General features: G+C 40.2%; 2 protein-coding genes across 6 annotated transcripts in view; one reads left to right on the top strand and one right to left on the bottom strand.

Moving 5' to 3' along the window:
- ttll5 (tubulin tyrosine ligase-like family, member 5) overlaps positions 1-18,953 on the bottom strand; it is a 48,202-nt gene extending 29,249 nt beyond the window's left edge. For 2 of the 4 annotated variants that reach the window (XM_035674684.1, XM_035674687.1), the window contains exons 1-16: positions 18,840-18,953; positions 18,361-18,505; positions 16,076-16,182; positions 15,896-15,978; positions 14,963-15,069; positions 14,562-14,692; positions 14,344-14,426; positions 11,971-12,040; positions 11,783-11,867; positions 10,380-10,481; positions 10,202-10,293; positions 9,874-9,981; positions 4,153-4,234; positions 3,762-3,823; positions 809-903; positions 198-239 (exon numbers count right to left, since the gene is read on the bottom strand). In XM_035674684.1, coding sequence (XP_035530577.1) covers positions 198-239; positions 809-903; positions 3,762-3,823; positions 4,153-4,234; positions 9,874-9,981; positions 10,202-10,293; positions 10,380-10,481; positions 11,783-11,867; positions 11,971-12,040; positions 14,344-14,426; positions 14,562-14,692; positions 14,963-15,069; positions 15,896-15,978; positions 16,076-16,182; positions 18,361-18,419 — 1,308 coding nt within the window. In that variant the 5' untranslated portion in view covers positions 18,420-18,505; positions 18,840-18,953. The remainder of the gene's footprint in view (positions 1-197; positions 240-808; positions 904-3,761; positions 3,824-4,152; positions 4,235-9,873; positions 9,982-10,201; positions 10,294-10,379; positions 10,482-11,782; positions 11,868-11,970; positions 12,041-14,343; positions 14,427-14,561; positions 14,693-14,962; positions 15,070-15,895; positions 15,979-16,075; positions 16,183-18,360; positions 18,506-18,839) is intronic. The other 2 variants (XM_035674685.1, XM_035674686.1) reach the window with 1 other exon arrangement.
- Positions 18,954-18,987: 34 nt separating this feature from the next.
- Positions 18,988-21,576, top strand: erg28 (ergosterol biosynthesis 28 homolog). 2 transcript variants are annotated; one of them, XM_035674690.1, is made up of 5 exons: positions 18,988-19,093; positions 19,929-20,083; positions 20,779-20,869; positions 20,952-21,070; positions 21,154-21,576. In XM_035674690.1, the coding sequence occupies exons 2-5, from the start codon at positions 19,951-19,953 to the stop codon at positions 21,240-21,242; spliced, it is 432 nt and encodes a 143-aa protein (XP_035530583.1). In that variant the 5' UTR covers positions 18,988-19,093; positions 19,929-19,950; the 3' UTR covers positions 21,243-21,576. The 2 variants fall into 2 exon arrangements, with proteins under 2 accessions (XP_035530583.1, XP_035530584.1); XM_035674691.1 differs by lacking the exon at positions 18,988-19,093 and adding an exon at positions 19,559-19,685.
- The last annotated feature ends 105 nt before the right edge of the window (positions 21,577-21,681 follow it).

Below are 21,681 nucleotides of genomic sequence, written 5' to 3'. Positions count from 1 at the left end.
GAGAATTCTATTAAATATAGCATTAGGAATCGATACAAGCAATCTGTCTGGCACTATGAAAAATAGTCAAGCCACATAATCAAATAAGCAAAAAGCCGTAAGGGATTTCTTACCGGTAAAGTAACAGGCATCAGGGGATTGCAAAGAAGGGACAAGACAAAAGAAGATTAATATGTCTGAGTCGGACGAAAACTCACCACTCTGCTGCGTGCAGTGGCTGTCGGTGCAGAAAGAGGTTTCTAAGAGGCAATGGGTGAAGAGAGATTAACCTTTACGAAGCTGCATGCAGACAGAAAGCATGCTACATAAACATGCAACAAAGAAACATTGTACTGTATGTCTAAACAGACCCTTTACACAATATAAGGTGGAGCAGAAATCTGTCTGATTTAGTAATCTCCCTCCAGCAGGTCCTGCGCCAAATCTGGGTGCAGTAGTCAAGCGGAGGGAGCCAAGTGCATTAGCTGTTGTGGCATCATTAGGCAACAAGGCCTAGAGAAAGCATTAGTCACTTGATTAGAAATGATAAAACAATAAGCCACAGAGTGTAGCACTTACAAACTGATGTCACTCAAACTCTGTAATTACATTAGCAGTTGTTTTGCATTACAGTGAATTTTCCATGAGGGTAAACGAAGGGCTCGATGGCAGTGGCAGGAATGTACTGTAAGCAACAGAGAGATGAAGACAAGAATGGGAATGTTTCACAAGGAAGGGTGAATGAGTGCAACACTTGGCTTTGCTTTTGCTGGTGTACGGGGCGTGTGGTGGGCTGTGTGGTGTTGGTGTGTGTGTGTGCATCCAGTACCTGTGTTCTTTGGGCTGCTGGGTGCTTGAGACTGGGGTCCAGGGTCACTCGGTCAGAGCGTGGCTGTCTCGATAGGGGGTCCTGACACACAAAGCCTGCGGGGACACAGAAGAGCCATAAAGGGGTATATGAATGACATCAGGTCTTAAATATGTTACTCATTCCCATGATCTTCAAACATTGCATCAGATCTTCGACGTTAGTGCAAGAAACCAAAGTAGAGCGAGGGACACGGAGGTAATAAATTACATGTAAATCAACTATATCTTTAACAATATCATGCTAAATCCATTAGATTTGTTTTCATAACTTTTTAGTCAGAAGAGGAAGACAACCACAGCCCCCTCACGTGAACCACTGACATTGCTAAAGGAATAGTTTGACATATTGGGGAATGCACTTATTTGCTTTCCTGCCAATAGCTAATAGATGGATCAATACCACTCTCATATCGGTCCATTCAATATAAAGCTATACAGCTGGTTAGCTTAGCTTAGCATAAAGAGTGGAAATTACAGGAAACAGCTAGCCTGGCTCTGTCTAAAGATAACCCATAAAGCTCACTAATTGACACATAATGTCTGTTTTTTGTTTTTTTCTGTACAAGACCAAAGTGTAAAAACAACAATTCAATGTTTTATGGTGGATTACGTCTCAGACTATTTCTTGTCTCTGAGAGAGGTTGCCAGGCAATCAGAGGCGACTTTAGGAGGTTGGAGCTCGTACCCCTCATAAAACAACAGATTGTCATTTATAAACTTACATAAAAAAAAAAACAGGCAAAATGTGTTAATTAGTGAGCTGTACAGGATCTGGTAGGTGGATTTTGTGACCGTCGGACAGATCCAGGATAGTCGTTCCTGCTTGTTTCGAGTCTCTATGCTAAGTTAAGCTACCAGGCTGCTGGCTGTAGCCTCACATATATAACAGACAGACATGAGAGTTGTATCAATCTTGTCATCTGACTCTCTGCCAGAAAGAAAATACAAACATATTTCACAAAACTATTCATTCAACATTTTATGTAGGATATGTTATAGTGACACTTACTCACTACACAGCTTCACACATTTAGATTTTAGTGCATCTCATTGGTAGTTGATAAGGGTGTGGAAAATGTTTGCAATTCACATTTGCCACTAGAATGTTCCCACCCAGATCTATGATCTGTTTATTAATTCCCACACTCCTGCAACGCTAACTAGTGGTAAAAGCCAAACGTTAAAGAAATATGTTTATGTTGTATCTTGCCGTCACAGTTGAGATGAATTAAATCTATTGACAGCTTGGAGCTCGAGGCTATTTGTGCTACCTCATCCAAGCCGTCAGGTAAGCATCAGGCCCCTGCCATGCTCTTGCCTAAACACAGCAATTATTACAAACATGGGCGACACGGAGCTGACAGCTACACACAGGCGGAAAATAAATGCTAATGCAATGCTGTCATTATTTACAGGTCTGGGATGTGGCCCAAGTGTTATCAGCCAACGGCGACTTAGTTTGTTTGGTACATAATAGATGTGCTATGTTTTACATGCCACTGCTCATTTTCCCCAGATCCGCAGTAACGTCTCAGTCCAAAGATAACTGGCAATTTATGACTCTACTCTTTCATTTAATGAGCCAGAGGGGAGGGATTCAAGCCACAGCATGGCCTAGGCTGAGAAACACATGTAGATATGTGCACTCACACAAATGCAGACACACACACACACACCACACTCACACACACACACACACAATAGCCATTCCTTTAATATCATTAGGCTGAAACCACAGATAGACTTAATGGTGCAATGCCAGTTCAGATGGACGCCTGCTAATCAGTGGGCTCCATGTATCCTGTGAATGGTAATAGGGATAAATCAGAGGATTAAGTGAAGTAAAATAATCAGAGATCAGATCAGAAACGTGAAAGTTGGGTTAGAATTTGTCTCTTTTTTACTACATGTGTGCTTTTAACACGCTTTCAGACTAAATGTGTTAGTGGTCAGGATATGAGATTCTCCTTGGTTTAAACTTACATATCACAAAATATTTTAAGCTCTTTTTCCTCTATGATAATTCAATAATTAAGAGGGGAAGAAACATAACAGAGACACATCTCATTCCCTGATGCAAACACCGTTGTATAAACAGTGTTTATTTCTGCCTTGGGCCTGGCATTTCTTGATTTCTTCACGCTAAAGATTGCTTTATTTTGACATGTCGGATCCAGTTTCTCAGGAAAGCTTAATGACTACAAAACAACTAAGGCCTACGTTGACAATTTTGTCTGCAAGTCATTTAATGTTAATTAATGAAGGCTGTAGTTCATTCTATCAACACTGGAACTCCCATTATGAAGCCATACAGCTATTTTTAGCAGTTCGCACAAACTCAACCAGCGGAATATAGGAAAACGTTAAACAATAGACGACCACCTGCTTCTCCACCTGCTTCTCCTTCTTTCAAGACTAGTGAAAGAAATACAGTATAATAACTGCTCTTTTCATTTTACATGAGGTTCTCCAAAGTCAGTATCTTCATCTCACAATTTTGCAATGAATGTTTTTTTAAAATCTTTTACCTATTATTTGTTTATTTTTTAGTATGAGTAATCAGAAATATAAGCTTTACATATCTAAGAACATCTTGATATCAGTGTAACTAACTTCTGCTGAAATCCAGATGTTCCAGCTTAATTCTGCATTTTTAATTGACTTTTAATGTGCTGTATTTAACCAGTTTTTCCTCCTCTTGTTATTTATGCCTGGCTAATAATAGAACTTGTTTTTTCTTATTTGATGTACTATATTTCACCAGCATATAATTTACGAGTGTAATGTATTTGAACATGTAGTTATAAGCAGTGGATTTGTACGAAATGGATGTCGATGAATTGAAATCACTTCAGCAAAACCTTGGAATCAAATGGAAGTTGCATTTAGTCATTGTTTCAGCATGCACTCACCCACAAGCGAAAACATGTCTGCAATCATGCTGGCCTTTATCTTCAGATCCAAGGGCGCATCACTGTAAATAAGTCAATTTTAAAAAAACAACAAAGAAAAAAAAAAGATTAAATTTACAACACATGCACAGGGTAAAGCAAAATGAGTCATAACAGTCATAAGATACAGATACAGATTTGGTAGGGAAAACAACATTTGAACAACATCTTTAACCTGAGGATACATTTCTACAAACTAATAATGAGTACAATTTCCTTCAGTGAGGAATTCTATTAACCTCTTGTTTTTGGTTGCAAATTATTAAGAGAAACCCTTTGGTAAAAGATACAATTAAAGTAAGAGATTCTGCTGAAACAACATAATAACTGAGATTAAGACAGTGCCACTCACCAGGCCAGGGAGGGAGAAAGGTTCACCTCTAACAACCAGGGTTTGAGGTTGGAGTCAATGAGCACATCAAAACCATACAGTTCTACGAAAGGAAACACAAAATAAAAGTCAAAAGATTTTCAACACAGACTGGGAAGTCAGCAGAGAGGAGCAGAATAAAAAACCTCTAAGACCCGCTCACTGAAGATAAACGATGAAGAGTATCAAAGTCACAAGAGTTTTATCAAATCCTCATTATGTGGCATTTGCAACATGGCTTATGCCTTTCTGCTACTGATTACACGCATGTTATATACCCAATCACTCAAGAGAGAAACATTCACCAAAGCCTGCTACTGAGGGATTGGCTCAATTATATTAACTAAGTACATACACATTTCATCTGTCATGAAGTTGCTTATGTAAGACGGTAGATCAAAAACACGCTGTGGCTGTGAATATTTTCATACATACAGGCAATAATTTTCTCATGACAGGGAAGGTTAAGCAGTCTACATATTGTCACTACATATTAACAAGAAGGACGGCCTTCTAATTGGTACCAGAAAAAGCTGCACCCCCATCATAAAGTTAGTATCTTGTCCAACTGGGTCAATAGAATATAAACTCCAGAAGTTGGAAATGTGACAGTGTGTCCCAAGTGGCAGAAACCTGGGAAATTAGAAAGCCTTGAGCTATATATTGCATATTTTTCACTCCAGTAAAAGCTTAGCACTGAGTGACACAATAAAAGCCTTTTACAAAGTGGTCAGGAAGTTCCCTGTGTAAAAATTCATCCATTCTATCCCAATTTTCCCTCTCGTTTCACTGACTGATATATGGCTCGCTGCGACAGAGCTGGCCTATGTGCCTGATGAAAGCCCTCACACTGCTCTGGGGAGTGTCACCCTATAAGCCAACAACCCGCCGGCCCCAGCAGCAGCGTGCAGGGGAAACCACAGTATTTTACAGGGAGAGGGCAAAGCCCAGTCATAGAGCCGGAGGAAAAAATCCTTCTAATGGTACTTCAAAAGAAAAGACTATGTTGAGAATAGGCCAGGGGGGTTGGGGGTTTCAAAGCTACCACAACCAGCACTGTTTGTTCAGGCATCTCAGGTCAGTGCCAGTGTTAAGCATACAAAAGCCAGCGTGACAGCGAGCAATGGCTTGATATTGCACTTGGTTGAATAATGGTAGGCTGGGCAATTCTAGTTTAACAGGATGAGTTAAATTTAAAAAAAATCTTACTTACTTTAGTTAAACAAATCTCCACCCTGGCCTGACAACAATCTTTGTTAGATCACAACTTTGCACTAATAAAATGAATTTATCAGGAGCTGTCAGAACACAGTCAGGTAGATTTGGGCTATAGTTGAATGTTTAGGCAAGCCTCTGTGGGTAAGTAGTCCCAGCCCCATATACGTTTGATCTTTCAATTAAAGGAGCCCTGATTTTACATAACAAGATGAAGAGTACTCCTCAGCCTGTAAAAACCGTTAACTGATGATTTCATGAGGGTTATCTCATGTTGCCATGGAGACTACAACTCTCAAACAGATAGACCGTGTCACAAAATGGAGTTTAAAAGACATGGGCATTTCACAGACAGGCAGTCTCTCACAAAAGATGCTATCAAATTGCATTAAAGGAAATGTATGAGCCACATTTTTTTTCCATGCTGCCTCCATTTTTACTGTTTTAATCTCCCTCCTGTGAGTCCCCCAACTTCATGGAAGCGTAATACTAAATGGCTGGAGTACTCTTTTGAGATCGTAACTTTACCTGAAAACATTAATCGTTTTTTTCTCTACTTATGTTTTCATTGCTGTATTGAGACAAGGTAAATGCACACTGAACTTTGTTCATTGGGGTATATTACATGGGTCAAAATATGCTAGCATCATGAGGTCCAAATTGGTGTAACAGCAAACTTTATTTTCATGATGGAGCTGAACAAAGTTTGCCATACATCCCTGAGCCAAGACGTGCAACAGAAGCTGCTACTGCCATCTTTAACATTTTTAACTTCTGAGGATGGATTGGACCCCCACTGCTAAGAAGTGCTCGCTTACGCAGAGCACTAGGATTTTATTTTCCACTTGCAGACTTATCCCATACTATCCACATCTGTATAAAAACACACACACCGATCGAGACTAAAAGAGAGATGGAGAGAGTCCGTGTCATAAAACTTTAGGCATTAGTCTTGGGGAACATAGTTCTGGAATAAATGGGTTTGAGCTTGTAGTGCCTCACCAGTGGCACCACAACAACAGGGGAAAATGGGGAGGTGTTACACCACCTCACCAGCCCCCGACAAGCAGACTCCATGTGCCGCGCATTTTCCCCCAATTAGGAGCAGACGCCGCTCCTGCCCCATGAGCCTGCCGAGCCGCTCGCTGCTAGACACGTTTGTTCTATGGCTCGACCGCTGCCAGGGGAGCGCTGTTAAATGTGCCCGCAGAGAGCCCACAACAAGCATCACAGACAAGGAGAGGAGAGGCAGCGAACATCCACATCACACCCATTAAAGAGGGAGGGGGAGAAAAAATGTGACAGAGAAAAGGGATGATGAAGAGCTTTTTTTCTTTTTTTTTTTTTCTTATTGGATGGGCGCTGCTGGAAACTTCACCACAAGAGACAAACGCCCAAAAACAATGATCTCCCCACCCTGGCCATGCAGCCTGTTGGCCCACAACAACAACAGCAACATAAAGTATGTCCTTTATGTGTGTTTTCTCCATAGGCGAGGACAATTGAATTACTCTTGCATCACTCGGAGATAAATTATTGCTGCTGAACTGTTTCACTGCTGCTGCAGGGAGCACAGCAGAGCAGCTTGGAGCCACAATCCTGAAAACACTCTGAGGACAACAAATTAAAGTTACGGTTAACACTCTATAGCCTTATTATGATAGTGGGGCCCAATCCATTAATCACTCCTAAAAAGATTTAGAATTTTACAGCAGCCACACTGTCATCATAGGCACACCAACACTGTTGCAGTGGAGTGTGGGAGTATCTGACAAATGTAAAACAGGGAGAGTGGTTCACAGACGGGGGATCCAACCACACTCAGCACTTAATGAGGGACGTTCAGTGGAACACAGGACCAGTAAGTGGAATGTTTTGTGTGTAATAAAATAGGCCTTTGGCTTGGCTAATCAGATCTTAGTCAAAACATCTCGTAATCAGCATCCCTCAGCAAAAAAGCCTGTCCATTAATCACACGGCAGCGGTAAGGAGCTGCATGGGTGGCATTTTCTCCCCACAGACACACACTCTCTCTCACACACACACACACACACAATTCTTACCAATGTAAAAACTAAAAATCTGTTGTTTTTATTTCTTCCCACATGAGACATTACAGAGCTATAAAAAGATTTTGTTACAGTATGCCCATTTAGATACGGATGTGCAATTTGAGCACAGGGAAGAAATCCCATTTGAAAACAATAAACATTGTATTAAAGCCATTAATAGACATTAAAATGGCAGGGAACAATTTGCAGTAAATTAAGATTATAATGTGCTTTATGATCTTGCATGGCTCCCTTCCAGACAAGCCAGAGACCATATAAAAACTCTAAACAATGGCTGCTTTTATCGGCACATTGACTGCCCTAACACACATGTATTCACTGCCCTGCATTCTGATGCTTTACCTGTTTACTATTACTGGCAGCTGCTGAGGCCCAGGATGAATGCCGGGTGTAATGTAATGTTGCACGAGTAGTGGGAAAATAGTAAGGATAAGTGCAAGGAAAGGGGAAAGGCAGCTGAAGCTGACAAAGGCTGACTGAACATGACTCCTTGGTGGTTTGGGTAGATTTTACTTTAACAGACAAGAAAAAGATACTAGACTGGACTCCCTAAAGCTTAGACAGACCTGTGTGTTTGTAAAAACGCTTGCCTCACACTGGTTCCTACATGTCTCTGTATTCATACTGTCAATACATACTCACACACGCATAGGGAGTTTGCATGCAACATGACCACACTGACAGACAGATCAACAGAAAGAGGATGAGGGTGGTCCTCTGGAACCGTCAGTGTCTCTCTTTGGAAACTTAATCCTGTAGACAGACTATGAATGCTGTAATTAACTTGCTTGGGGCCATCTGAAGACAACAAAATTACACTAAATTCAATAGTAAACTGATATGATTGAAGTAGGGTAATGGGCATGTTCACAGCAGACCGCAGTGTATTATGTATCTTAGTAAAAGGTGTAGAACCTAATTGCTTTTGTACCCAATGCCATTGCTGCAGTATCTATGTCTCCACAGGTCTCTATAGGCTTACCTATAAGATTTCAACATTGTTATAAAGACCCTTAAAGATAAACGTCATTATTTTGTTGTTCATTGTTTCATTTTAAATCCAATGTGGACAAAAATAGAAAAAAAAGTGGCACCAGTGTGGTGTCATCAGTAGGCCTGAGTATCTATTCCAGAAATTCTTGCAGAAGTAGAGATCTGTTTATATGTGCTAAGGAATGTAAATATGGTGCAACGTAGTAAATAAATTTACACGGTATCACTGAATGTTCCATAAAGATATTTCTTGATAGGGACACGGGGATGTGTATCAACAAATATTCCAGGCATACCTGAATGTGTGTATGAATGAGAAACCGCAAACTTGTTCTTCAATTCCTGATATTCACTCACACCAAAGACATGTGTCATCTGGTTGTTTATTCGTGTCTGTCAATTGTGTACGAGAGCCAGGTTGAGGCTTGGTAAGCCTCATTTCTCCGTAAATACCTGCATGGTCACCATTCACACCCTGGGCTAATGTGGTTTTTGAACCTAGTGGCGAAGCTAGGGTGCAGATAGAATCTTTATGCAGGCGACTGTCTGATGGTGTGAATACAGCCCAAACAACCACCAATCTAGGGGTGGGGGGCTATTATGTCTACAGAAGCCTGTCACAACTGCAAAGCCCTCTATTTTTCTAACATCTGAGAGGTGAAAGAGAGTGTGAGCAGGAGAGGGAGAATGATAAACAAACAGAAACAGCGAGAGAAGAGGAAAAAGAGAGTGAAAAAGAGACAGTGGTGCTGAGGGAGGCTTGGCTGATGTGCTCGGCTTCAAACCCAAAATCTCAGAGAGACTGCCAGACAGAGAGAGAGAGCGCAGACAATTAGTGCCAACACTAACATGGGTAATGGCTCCAAAATGGAGTTCACACGAGCACGCTGCTAGGCAGGAGCAGCCAAGAAAACAGTCAGCCTAAATCAGGCAGACCTGAATGGCAACAGACAGGAGGAAGCAAATTCCTGGTTCAGTCAACAGGCCCTCCACGACCCGGCAGCCGGTCAGAGGGCAGCAACAGGCAGGAAGGCTCCACACTGAGGAGTGACTGTCTATAACCTCAGCTCGGCTCAGTGGAGATATAGTATAGAGGAACTACTGGACAATGAATATGAAACTGAAAGGAAATGTGAGGGGTGTGGTAGTGTGTGTATGACTGTATGTGTGAGTGTGCACTGTGAGCAAAAAAAAAAAAAAAAGGGATTTTTTCCAGAGTTCAGATTTCATTCAAACGAAATTCTTGCGAAGCTGCAATTCTCAAGCATTTTGTTGTCCTGGACAGCTTGTTTTTACTAATTCTGCCCTTCACCTTGAAATAGCCACTGATGTTTAGATCAGTCCAGGTGTAAACGTCTTAGTGGACTAGATTCAGGTTTACTGTGCGATCAAAAACATTTAAAGAAGAATAGGAAATGATTACCGAAGCAGTTTGTCTTATGGGGAACAAACATCTTGCAGGCAGTGGCTATCTGTAGTTCAGCGCTCAGTACAGCTTTGATGATGAGGTCCTCCACCTGTCTCATCAGCACTGGAATAGACAAAGTTAAGAGATGATGATGATGATCTCTGTGGCAATCAGAAATTCTACTTAAGACAGTTTATGTTGAATCTAAAGGAAAGATTTTAGCAGGGGTTCAGAAATGCAACTGCAGACTGGGTCATTTATACTGAACATTCCCTTTGCATTGAAATTAAAACGAAAGGGAAAATATTAATGAGAAAGGGAGGAAAATGACAGTTTGACTCACATGTGGTGTCCTTCCCCTCCTGCTTCAAATACCTCAACACTGCACTCATACTCCACTTGTTCCCGTAATCCTCAACTTCAGGGTCATCGCAACTGAAAGGGAAGAAATGCACTTCAAACGTTCATGTTGTAATAAATGGATGAGTCAACAATGTATGTTCTTCACTGATGAAAGTTACCTGACATAATCGCTGCTCTTTTTGTTCACGCTGTAGTTAGTGAGATGCATGAACGTGTTCTTAATATTTTTCGAAGTCCGGTCATACTTGACTGTAGCAAATCTGTAGACAGACAGGTTTATTTGTACAAGAAAAGAAAAAAAACTCTTGTCATCCAACAATTTCACTACATATTTATCTGCCATAATGACCACATTCATGCGGCTGATGCTTGACTGAATGATAGGGGCACTTGGGAGAGAGATTAGTTTCTGGCAGTGTTTGAGAGGAGTGGATGCCACATGTGCAATAATGAGAATTCCTTGGCACGTACTGTGTACCTGAATACCAACACAACCCAAAGGAATGTCAAGAGATAAAAGTGGGATTCAGAATTTGGCCACGATTTATTGCTCGCAGTTGATAATCAAGCCAGCAAACAAGAGGGCAAAACTCCAGCACGTACCCCTATCAGAGTAAACCACAGAGCCAGTCGTTCCATAAATCATCTACTCCCTCCTGACCTACCTGCGCCTGATAATAGCCTCTTTGTGGATTAATAAATGATTCTTGCTCTAAATACTAACCTCCAATAAATATAGTGCAATTACACCAAGGTGCAATCAGCAACATTTGATGAGCACATCCTACAAGTGGAACAATAGAGCGCTTTGTTTCAAAGTCACCACCACAACACACGCTGCACAGCAGTTGGTCTGAAAAGTTAAGGCTGCCCTCTTCTGGGCACTGGATGAGCACCAGTGGATGTGCCTCAAGTGCACGAAAGAGGCAGTGTCTGCACCAGAGCACTAAGAAAGTGTTACAAGGATTGAAGGACGGAGAGCTTAATTGCTGATAATAAATGATGGTAGATTTCTTTAATTATTCATACTGCACATGTAAAATATATCTGTGGTCAATTACTCTCAATACTGAATTTACTTACTTGAAACTCTTCACATTCGGGGCTTTTAAGAAGTGCATTCTCTCAAGTGCCTTCTGGTTTGTACTGTATATTTGTTGTTAAAGGTCCAGTGAGTAACATTTAGGCTGATCTATTGGCATTAATGGGATATAATATGCATAAACACGCATAATCACCTGAGAGTACGAATTGTTATGTTTTCATTAGAATGAGCCTTTTTATATCTACTGATGCTGCAGGTCGCCTAGAGGCCGCCATGTTGAGCCACCATGTTTCTACAGTAGCCCAGAACGGATAAACCAACCACTGGAGGGAAAAAGCGAGGGAGTAGTAATTTGCTACTATGCCACTAGATGCAACTAAATTCTACACACAGGTCCTTTAAATGTCAATTGTGCTGTAATATTTTCTTTTGCCACCAAAAAATGATCAGTGATCATTGTGGTGTCGGGTGTTCATTACCCCAATAATGTCACAAACAATGCAAAAACCCACACACCTCGCCAGGCCCTCCTCATACACATAAATGAGGAGTGGATCGTATGAAGTTACCAGCACGTACAGCCGCACATCAAACTTGAACTCTGTAAACAAAAACAAAAGTCACACAGGTTATTCAGAATACCAAAAACAAAGCTTCGACATTAAGCTGCGTCTGTAGCGATTCAGTGGCAAAGAAGAACTCACCATCTATTAGTAATGGGTTATTAATATAGCGAGACACCAAGATGTTTTCATCCATTGAAATCTGATTTGGCTGCAGATGACACACAGAAACAAATACCAGACAACATAATTAACACAGGCAGCATTTATCATAATCATCTTAACAGGTTTAAAGCTGCTTTAACGTTCCACATGTTCAAACAAGAGTTATTATAGTTTAATATTACAGTATTATAGTTTTCATTAGTTTTTAGTTACATGTCATTTTTAATTCATTTTTTCAGTTAGTGTCCAGGGTGGGTTTGCTCATTTCAGTTTAGTTTTTATTAGTTTCAGTGTTAGTTTTAATATATTTGAATTATAATGTGGGGGGTATTTCTGATTCTGATTCTGATTTGTCAGGGCAAGATTTAAGAAGTTCAGAATAAGTACTGCAATACAAACACACTGACTCATAGTAATGAGTAATAATAAACGCGTGCACCAATGCCTTCTCATACTTGTTGTCTTGACATATTTGACCACTTTCCCTGTATATTTTTTATTTCATTTTAGTTAGTTTTGTAAATAAAACAATATCGTTTGAGTTCCTGTTTAGGGGTTTTATTTTTATTTCAATTAACCAAAATGTTTTTGCACACCTATTTTAGTTTTTAGTTTAGTTTTAGTTAACTATAATAACCTTAGTTCAAACTACAGAAAAGATGTAGTCATTTTCAACTGGGCAAGTGCAACCTAATCATGGGCTCAACATGAATTAAAGTGAGTATGTTCTCTGTTTCACAGCACTCCATCATTATATTAATTCATATACAATAGCATTAAATGCTGAATTCCAAATAGATGATGTGACACTGCTGTTAACCATTAACATCAAACAATCATCAGATCAAGAGATCAAGAGTGGGAGATTGCAATGACACTGGCCATAGCAGGTCAACGTTAAATAACAGCCTATAAAAACAAAATCTGGTGGTGGGAGATGGGTCATTTATGAGGTTGAAATGTGTTGCAGGTGGCGAAGTTGAGAAGAGATGGAGAGGGGGGGCAGGGTAACCTCAGTGCTGGCTACAGTTCAGAGAAAACCTGAACAAAAAAAATGAACGTATTTCTTTCTTCTCTCCAAATATTGCTCTGACATTCTTTCCACTGTTTCATAAAAATGCCTGAGAAGAAGAAGAATTGTGCATATGTTTTCCAAGAGTGAGAACCTTGTTGAGCTCCTCCAAAAGCCAGGGCCTTGGAAGAGTGTGATTTACTCCACACTTAATGTCTGAAACGCTGGTTGATACTTATTTCAAAGACAGCTGTATCTGTACACCCCCCCACACACAAATAACATCTGGCCAACTGACTGTTTCACACAGTATTTCAGTATGCGTACAGTTAACTCCCACTGGTTTTGCCATTATTGTGAATCTGTGTTAACACATGAATCAGAGGAAACTTTTTATACACAAACAAAAAAGTTGATTAGTTCTTTCCCTCTGTTCTCATTCTGTGCTAACCTAAGCTAACCGTCTGCTGGCTGTAGCTTCAGTGTTATTCTACAGACGTGTGACTGGTATCAATCTTCTCAGCAAGAAAACAAATAAGCTCATTTCCTAAAACGTATTCCTTTAACACACAGATTCACTCATACAGAGCTCACATGCAAAATAGTGACAGAATATCTGGTGTTTTACTAGCTATAAACACCGTAGTAAACAAAAAGCATATTTAAAGAACATGATTTTTAAGTGAACCAATATCCCCATCTATACAAACGTGGTTTGGTTTATTCACTTCAACCTCAAATATTGGTTTACTCTGGGTCACTGCATTAGTTTAAAAGGGGTAATCGAGCGTTGGTTCCAGACCGTTAAATTTAAGGGATAAGAAAGAAAAGAAAAAATATTTCTGTTACACAAAATTATTCAGGAGCTTGAGAATTCAGGAATAAAATAACCAAAATGTTGACAGAATTAAACTTATTACAAGGTCCATTTACTTGGTTGATTTTTGCAGAGCTTTAAATTCCAGAAAATATTATTATCATAATTGTTATGGTTATGGTTACTGTTATTATTTTTATTAATATTTCAAGCAAAAATGCCAAACATTCTCTGGGTCTAGCAGCCTCTCAAATATGAAGATTCGCTGATTTTCCCTGTTTTACTTCATAGTGAACATAGTAAATATCTATAAATATAGAATTTAGACTGTTGACAAAAATAGTTTAAAGTTGCAGCCCTACTTTAACCTCTAGCCCTGAACAAACTGCCTGGCTGACACTGCTGTAAGCTGGTATGTATGAATGTAGACATGAAGATTGTATGTATTGTCTATATGCCTCTATGTATATCTAAACCACTGAATCCGAGAGTGATAACTCCCGTGGGAAAATTCACTCACATTGCTGACCAAGTAGATGCCTCGCCCTCTTGAAGATGCTACTGGTTTAATAATCCACGGGCCCTTGTCCTTGGCAAAACAATCTGAGATTGAGGCAGGAAAGACAGGAAGAGATTCAGACAAATAAAAACGTATAATGTATATGTTTTGAATGGTTGTAAGGATATCATAGAGAGAGGTCTGCTTTGACAACGAGGATTCGGTGAGAGATGTCTTACTGCAGAATTCCTGGAACTCTGAGGGAAGCACGAAGGTCTGAGGAACGATATGGAAGTTTTTGAAGCCATGAGTCTGCTGCATTCGCTGGATGTTTTTATACAGACGGTCTTTGCGCGTCAATTCGTATGACCTGGAAATGAGCACAGCCTCCAGTTTTAAAACCGCTCCACAGGTTCAACACTGACAGAACAAAAATATATGCATACATAACAGCAATAGATCGCCCTCTGCCTGACAGTATGATTCATTTCATGTTTCAGAGAGGCACCGGTCCAAACTAAATGCTTTGCAGTGAAAGCCAACACACACATTGCCTGAACTGACAGGCTTAGAACAGCTCAGTGGTGATATTTATAACACAGTGGCAAATACACTCATACATTTGAGCACTCTATTATACCTGGGAAAGTGGTTGACCTTCTGGAAGTCTTGAAGGCTGCGTAGTATGTAAGGCTTGAGGTGAGATCCTGTCCACATGAGGTTAAAGTCATTACTGTTCGGGTGAACCTGAAAAACAGACAGAATGATTGACGTCAAATGACAAGCTGGATCAAATAATTTAGATTCAGAACACACAGAGGGAATAACCGTCGCAACGGGATCATTAAATAAAGCGTAAAACCAAGTATAACCATTGCTGTTCATACTGAATACGCTCTGTAGAGTTTCCAGTCACCAACAGCAGTATTATATTCTGATGTCCATCACATATGACAGCTCGGTTAAATTAAATCTAAGAAGCAGATCAGTCACTCTACCACTAACCTGGAGAAATACAGCCGGCTCTTTAGAAATTATCTTGAAGGCCAACTCGCAGATTTTCATCACCCTTGCATTACTTTATCTGTTTTGTTTTGTTTTATTCCAACAGTTCGTTAGGAGGCAGAATTCACATGGCCGCTCGGTGTCTAGGGGAGAGCCAGATGTTTGTAATAAAGGCTTATTAAAGTTTGGCTCCGTCGCAGCTGTGGTAGACACTCGTCTGCCTTTGATGATGGGTTAGCGGGAGTCAAGAAGCATTGAAATGAAATAAAAAGGGAATTAATTGTAACTGCTTGGAAAGAGCAATAATGGGGATTGTGTGCCCTCGTGAAACAGGATTAATGCTCTCTTGAGGTCATTTAGTTTTTTTTTCCATGGGTGCATTCCCGGGCTTTGACATCGGCATTATCGGTCGAAGGAAGAAAAAAAAACAGCTCTACTATCCCTTATCCTACACAGCAGAGAGGTATTTAAATAGCATGTGCAGCTAAAAAACAATGCGTTTTTTTGTTATTTTTTACAAGATTTAGTCTAATCTTTTAAATTTGCACAGTTTACTGGAGAATATTACCTCATGGAATCCATGATTGGTGAGTAGTCCTCGTACCAGGCGGCTCTCTGTGCGCACAATCTTGAAGGCCATATGATATCGCTCTAAGCAAATTAAACACGAGACAACAACAAAAGGCTCTAATCATATTATCTGTACTCTTGTCATAGCTATTTTTAGCTTCAACAAATTGTAATTTACCTCCAATAGAGCAGATATTGCCATCTTTTGAAACAGCAGCTTCAGGGAAAAACAAGAGAACTGGGATGCTCTTGCTAAGGCCACTCCAGGCAATGCAGGGATGGTCTCTGATGGACAAAACATTTAGATGATTCACAGTTACAGTCCAGGCAAGAACAGTCAAAATTTAAAGAAAACTTCCAAGTAACAACATCAGATGCACTGATGAGAATCTTTGGCGTTCACTCCCTGGATGATGTGATCTAGTCCATATGTGTAGTTTACCTAATGCAGAGGGAATGTATCCTGACATGGTGTTTGTTTTAGTCAGGCCGATAGAGACGGAGCCACACACAGTTTCAGGAGTTGCTGGGCATTAACAAACCCATGTACTGTCCTAACAAACACATATAAAACTGCAGGCTGTCTGATAGTACCAGACACAGCGTGCTTATCGGGGGGGCTAAAAAAAGATAAGGTAGCATGAAGATGGAGTAGAACTCAATCAGGCATGAACGGTCTTGATAAGGGGGAGAGGCATGTAAACAACTACTGCCCCTGGTATCCAGGTCTGTCAGACAATACAGCAGATATCTTTTCCACTGTGGTGGTTGAATGTCGCTAAAAAGGTATTTTGAAAGTATTTATCTGTTGTTTATTTTGAACATAAACCACCATCAAGAATACTGAGATACTATACACACACAAGATGTGTGTATAGTACAGTCAGAATTGATGGAGAAAACCACAGCTAGGCACTGCATGATCATCACTTGCCTAGAATAGACCTCTGAATGTGAGACACTTAACAACATGCCACATGGTGCTTCTGCAAGAAACTAAAAAATCTGTTTATTGGATGGACAACAAGGTCAAAGCGGTTACCCTGAAGTTTTATATATAACAGTAATATTAGAAAGCGGCTGGCCTTATGTTAATGTTGCTCACCAAATACAATAAAAAGCAGAGTTAAAGAAAGGATTAAAGGAATTTTAAAGCCTCTATGCTGCAAAATAACGTTTAGTTTTGTGTGCTGCTGGTTTCCATACATGCTTTGTACTGTACATGTGAAGTACATGTACATACATGTGCTATGTACCTCCTGTACTTGCCTGTAATACTATACGTTGTTGTCCTTTGCATTATTTAGGGTTGTCGGCATGAACCTTCCCTCACGATAATCAACTAGTCAACTAATATCAACTGTCCTTAATAAAACTAAACTGATAACAGCATTGGTCACCTGAAGGTCAAACCTTAATACTAAGCAATCCAAACTAATTCAGGACTTGGAAATTAGACTAAAAGCAGGCACAGTGGCTCTTAGTAAGGTATGACTAAGTAAAGCTTAAGAGGGAATTAGTTGGCAGAGACAAATTAACATAGACCAACTGTTGCAGCTATAATCTAGAGCTAGATGTACTTCATTCAGTTAAAAGGCTTCATTTTATCTAAATGTGTCTTGGCATTAATTATTAAGCAGAGTTTAGGACATCTTCTGTAATTATGCATATATTACATTACACATTCAATAAACTACAGCAGGCTGTGAAGACAAAGACTATGGTATGGACAAAAGAAATGCTTTTACTCCGCATGGTGTCACAGTAAACTCTATTCAGAGGGAAATCTTGTGTTAAGTGTTCCAAGAGGATCACTAGGCTAAGAACTTCACTGACACTAAAGGAGGGTATTTAAATGCTGTGTACTTCAGCCAGGTCCACAAGCAGCAGAGACTGTGAGCAATACCCAACAGACCCTCAATAGATTCAGTTATAACTGCTGGAGAAGCAACGCAAACGTATCGAGGGACGAGAATGTTTTGAAAGAAAAGATACTCCTACAAAAGTGCACGCCACAGAAAAATGAAACAACATTCATAAAGTGAAACGTAGGTATTAAAACATACAAACATAATGTAGAGCACAAGAATTCTAATGCAGACGTTTGCACAGATCCGGTATTTAAAGGCTAAAATGTGACACTGAGGTGGTTTTGCATTTGGATGTGTACGACAACAAAGAGAACTGTTTCAGGATGTTTCCTAATCCAAACAAAGGGTCTGAGGATGGGCTGTGTCATAGCTGTTAGATTTGCAATATTGAGCTAAATGAAAGTGACTTGAGCTGACTGCAGGCAGCATAAACATCACAACAGAAAAAATAACCAGAGATAGAAACTTCAAGATTAGGGGACACTGATTATATTAATGCTAGAGAGTGGAGGATGAGCGCTGCAGTCACAGTCACTATTATGGTGATTTCTACAGCAGACAGAGTTTTCTGAACTTGCTCTTATATACTTACTCTTGCTCGTCCTCTGAGGAGGATTCAGAGTCCTCCTTACCCTGGACGACAGCTGGCATCTTCACAGTAAAAGGAGACGAGCTGCCCGGTGATGTCTTCCTGGGATCAAGTGTCTGGGTTTTACCATGGCACCTTTAACCTCCGACTGCAGAAACATTGCACTCATTGAATGTCTCAGCTCAACTCACAATGAACACATCACATTAATAACGTTACTGAGGGTCGCTAGCAAAGAAAGTCACATTCGTACAGAAACAGTGCTTCACGTTTAGCGCGCAGTTAGCCGAGAACAGCTGCTCTGTAGCGCTACTTGTGTAGGTAATTAACGTTAATTAACGATATCTTTCTATAACAGTAGACAGACAGACAGACGGACAGACAACGGTGAGCTAAAATGCGCCTTCAGGTACTGACAAGTCTGACACCGCTTAAGTACACGTGTTATAATGTCAGACAAATACACAGCAACGTCAACTTGCCTTTCTGTCTGAGAGCCTGCTAGCTGCTAGCTGCTAGCTGGCAGTTATCACCAGGGCCAGTTGATCATCGCGGTTAATCTTCCTGGTAACTACAACAACTGAATAGCAACAGAGAACGGAGCATGCGCACTCACTGAGGATATTTATAGAACATTTGTCCGCCTGACCAAATTTTGCGCCGCATCCATCCTGTGATGTTGACGTGCGGCGAAACTGTCAAACTAAAAGAGAGAGCATGTCCTCAGTCTGAAATGGTAATTGTTCTCAAATAGCGAATATAGTCTTAGGATAATCCGGAACGTTCGTAATAAATTAAATTACGGTCTATAATTAACCAATGAACCGAGAGAATGAACAGTTTAATGCATGACTGACAAAACGGCTTAAAACGGCTTCATATCATAGACCACAATCTTTTAATACAGATATTGCTTGACTAAAATAACATCATAATTATATTATAAACTAAAATACTTGAAATGCTTAGCACTCTTTGTACGGAATCGGAGCTGTTAAATATTTTAACCGAAAACACAAAAAGTCACAGAGCATTCTCTCGCTCCACATGTACTCTTTGTTGGAACGATTGCTTGATTGCCATTGGTTGGCGAAGCAAGTAAACGGAACCCGAACGCTCGTGTGGGCCAATCATATGAGTGGTACGATTCGATGGAGCCATTTCTTAAGCTCTGTCATTGGTCAAACCCCACAGTGGAAGATTGACAGATTTACCATTGTGAAACATAACGCCATACTCGTTTGGTCCCACTTTATTGTTTCGTGTCCCGTTCTCTTATGTTTTCTCTCAGCAACATGTCCATTTTGTAGTTTAATAGACGCCACCAGGTAAATATAACCACCATTCATGTTATTTTTTTACCATAATAGGCGTATTAATTTTATTTAAACCAGGTTTCAGCAGCTATAGCCGGTTATGTCACGTTAGTTATTGCTGAATATCACTTGCTAGCTGACAGACAGTCTCTCTGTGATGTGTTAGTCAGGTAGCAGGCAGCAGACATCTGTTATCCTGACACTGGCCCTCACTTTGATGTGCTGTATCCTGCACTGACTCTTCCTCTCTGACAGGTGCGTCTCACACACAGTGAACATGAGTCGCTTTCTGAACGTCCTGAGGAGCTGGCTGGTGATGGTGTCCGTCATCGCCATGGGAAACACAGTGCAGAGTTTCAGAGATCACAGCTTTCTGTCAGAGAAGCTTTACACAGGCACACCAGAGTTTGGTGAGTGAAATGAAGGTTTGACTGACAGAACTTCATGGTCTTCACAACATGAACTCATGCTGAGGCTGTCAAGTGTTCAGGAGTTGGTGATGTGATTCCTGAAAATATATGTGCAAGTTTTTAAAGTAGCATTGAATAGAAACATTTGCCTGCAGTGTGTATCTCTAATTGTAATGCAGCGGTTAAGACAACATTAAAGCTGTATCTCACACTATTAGGATAACTAATAACTGACACACCAAATAAATATAGTCAGATGTGATATCCATTAGGCAAAAGGCAACTGTTTCATATCATATCAATAAGTATTAGACCACATTAATGCCAATACCAATATTTATGAGTTTAAATAAATCTGATAAGGATACTCAATAGTGGCCAATGAGCACACATTACATAGATTAGCTTAAAGTTAAAGAATTAAAGATGTATGTATCTTTATATGTATGTTAAAACAATAAAATATCAGGACTCTCTGGACACTGTAAAAGTGACACTGCTTCTAAATGACCCAAAAGAAAACATCCAATTTCTTTTTTTTTCTTTTACTTATCAGCTGACATATATATATATATATATATACATATATATGTGCTAATATATTGTTTGTTTTGAGCTGATATCAGTCTTTAAAATCGGCCCAGCTGATTTATCAGTCAGACTCTTGTGTGTTATTTTTCTTCCCATTTTCTTAGTCAACGGTCTCCAGGCTCGAACATTTGGCATTTGGACGTTGCTGTCATCGATCATTCGCTGCTCCTGTGCCATTGATATCCAGAACAGAACGTAAGACAGATTCTCACTTCCTGCATCATGTTTCTGCTGTCAACCCTCGCATGTTCTTACTCTGTCATACTGACTCCTGCAGGCTGTATCACATCACCTTATGGACATTTGTGTTGGCGTTGGGCCACTTTCTCTCTGAAGCTTTCATCTATAAAACTGCACCCCTGACTATCGGGGTCATGGCACCTCTCATTGTGGCAAGTGAGTGTGGATACATTAATGTATAAATTATATATAAAACATCTTGTAAAGAATCCTAATAGCATCTCCATGTGTTTTTCTAGGTTTCTCCGTCATAGGAATGCTGATAGGATTCCAGTGTATTCCAGAGTCACAAGAGGAAGTCGGAGTGCGACAGAAAAAGCGCAACTGAATCCCGACAGTTTGATTTTCCTCCAGTCCGTTAAACCCACCTCCGCAGTGACCACCAGACACATCTGTGGACTGGTGCAAGTGTGCTGCTTCTTGCCTTGAAGAACATGAAATCTGGATTTAAATTCATTTCCTACTCTCACGTCCTATAGACTGTGTACATCTCAATCTGGGCTGTATTTAATGTTTTTAAACTGATGTTTTACAGTAGACAGTGCAATCAAAAAAGGTTTGACAGAACACTAGAGCGATCAATACGCGTCGGTTCGACAAGATGACACTCATCCATATGTGTCAGGGCCCATAAATAAAGTATTTTGTTAGTTTTTAAAGTCCCTAAATGTTGTTCTTCTTGTTCCTGCAGTTGGATGTTTGAGCTTCACTGTGCAGAATGATGTATGTGCAATGTGACACTAGATCGTTTTTCTGTCCTGAAATAT

Source organism: Morone saxatilis, unplaced genomic scaffold (genome assembly GCF_004916995.1).
Source record: "Morone saxatilis isolate NCDOM2014 unplaced genomic scaffold, NCSU_SB_2.0 Contig3, whole genome shotgun sequence".
NCBI classification, from domain to species: domain Eukaryota; kingdom Metazoa; phylum Chordata; class Actinopteri; family Moronidae; genus Morone; species Morone saxatilis.
The sequence above is the reverse complement of the archived record's forward strand: the minus strand, read 5'-3'. Positions and strand labels throughout refer to the sequence as shown.

What these genes read in the sequence shown, in the direction of transcription:
- erg28 (XM_035674690.1), top strand. Translation starts at nt 19,951, where the DNA reads ATGAGTCGCTTTCTGAACGTCCTGAGGAGCTGGCTGGTGATGGTGTCC. An exon ending in CACAGGCACACCAGAGTTTG is followed by an intron (nt 20,084 to 20,778) that starts GTGAGTGAAATG and finishes CCATTTTCTTAG; the next exon opens with TCAACGGTCTCCAGGCTCGA. An exon ending in GGCACCTCTCATTGTGGCAA is followed by an intron (nt 21,071 to 21,153) that starts GTGAGTGTGGAT and finishes GTGTTTTTCTAG; the next exon opens with GTTTCTCCGTCATAGGAATG.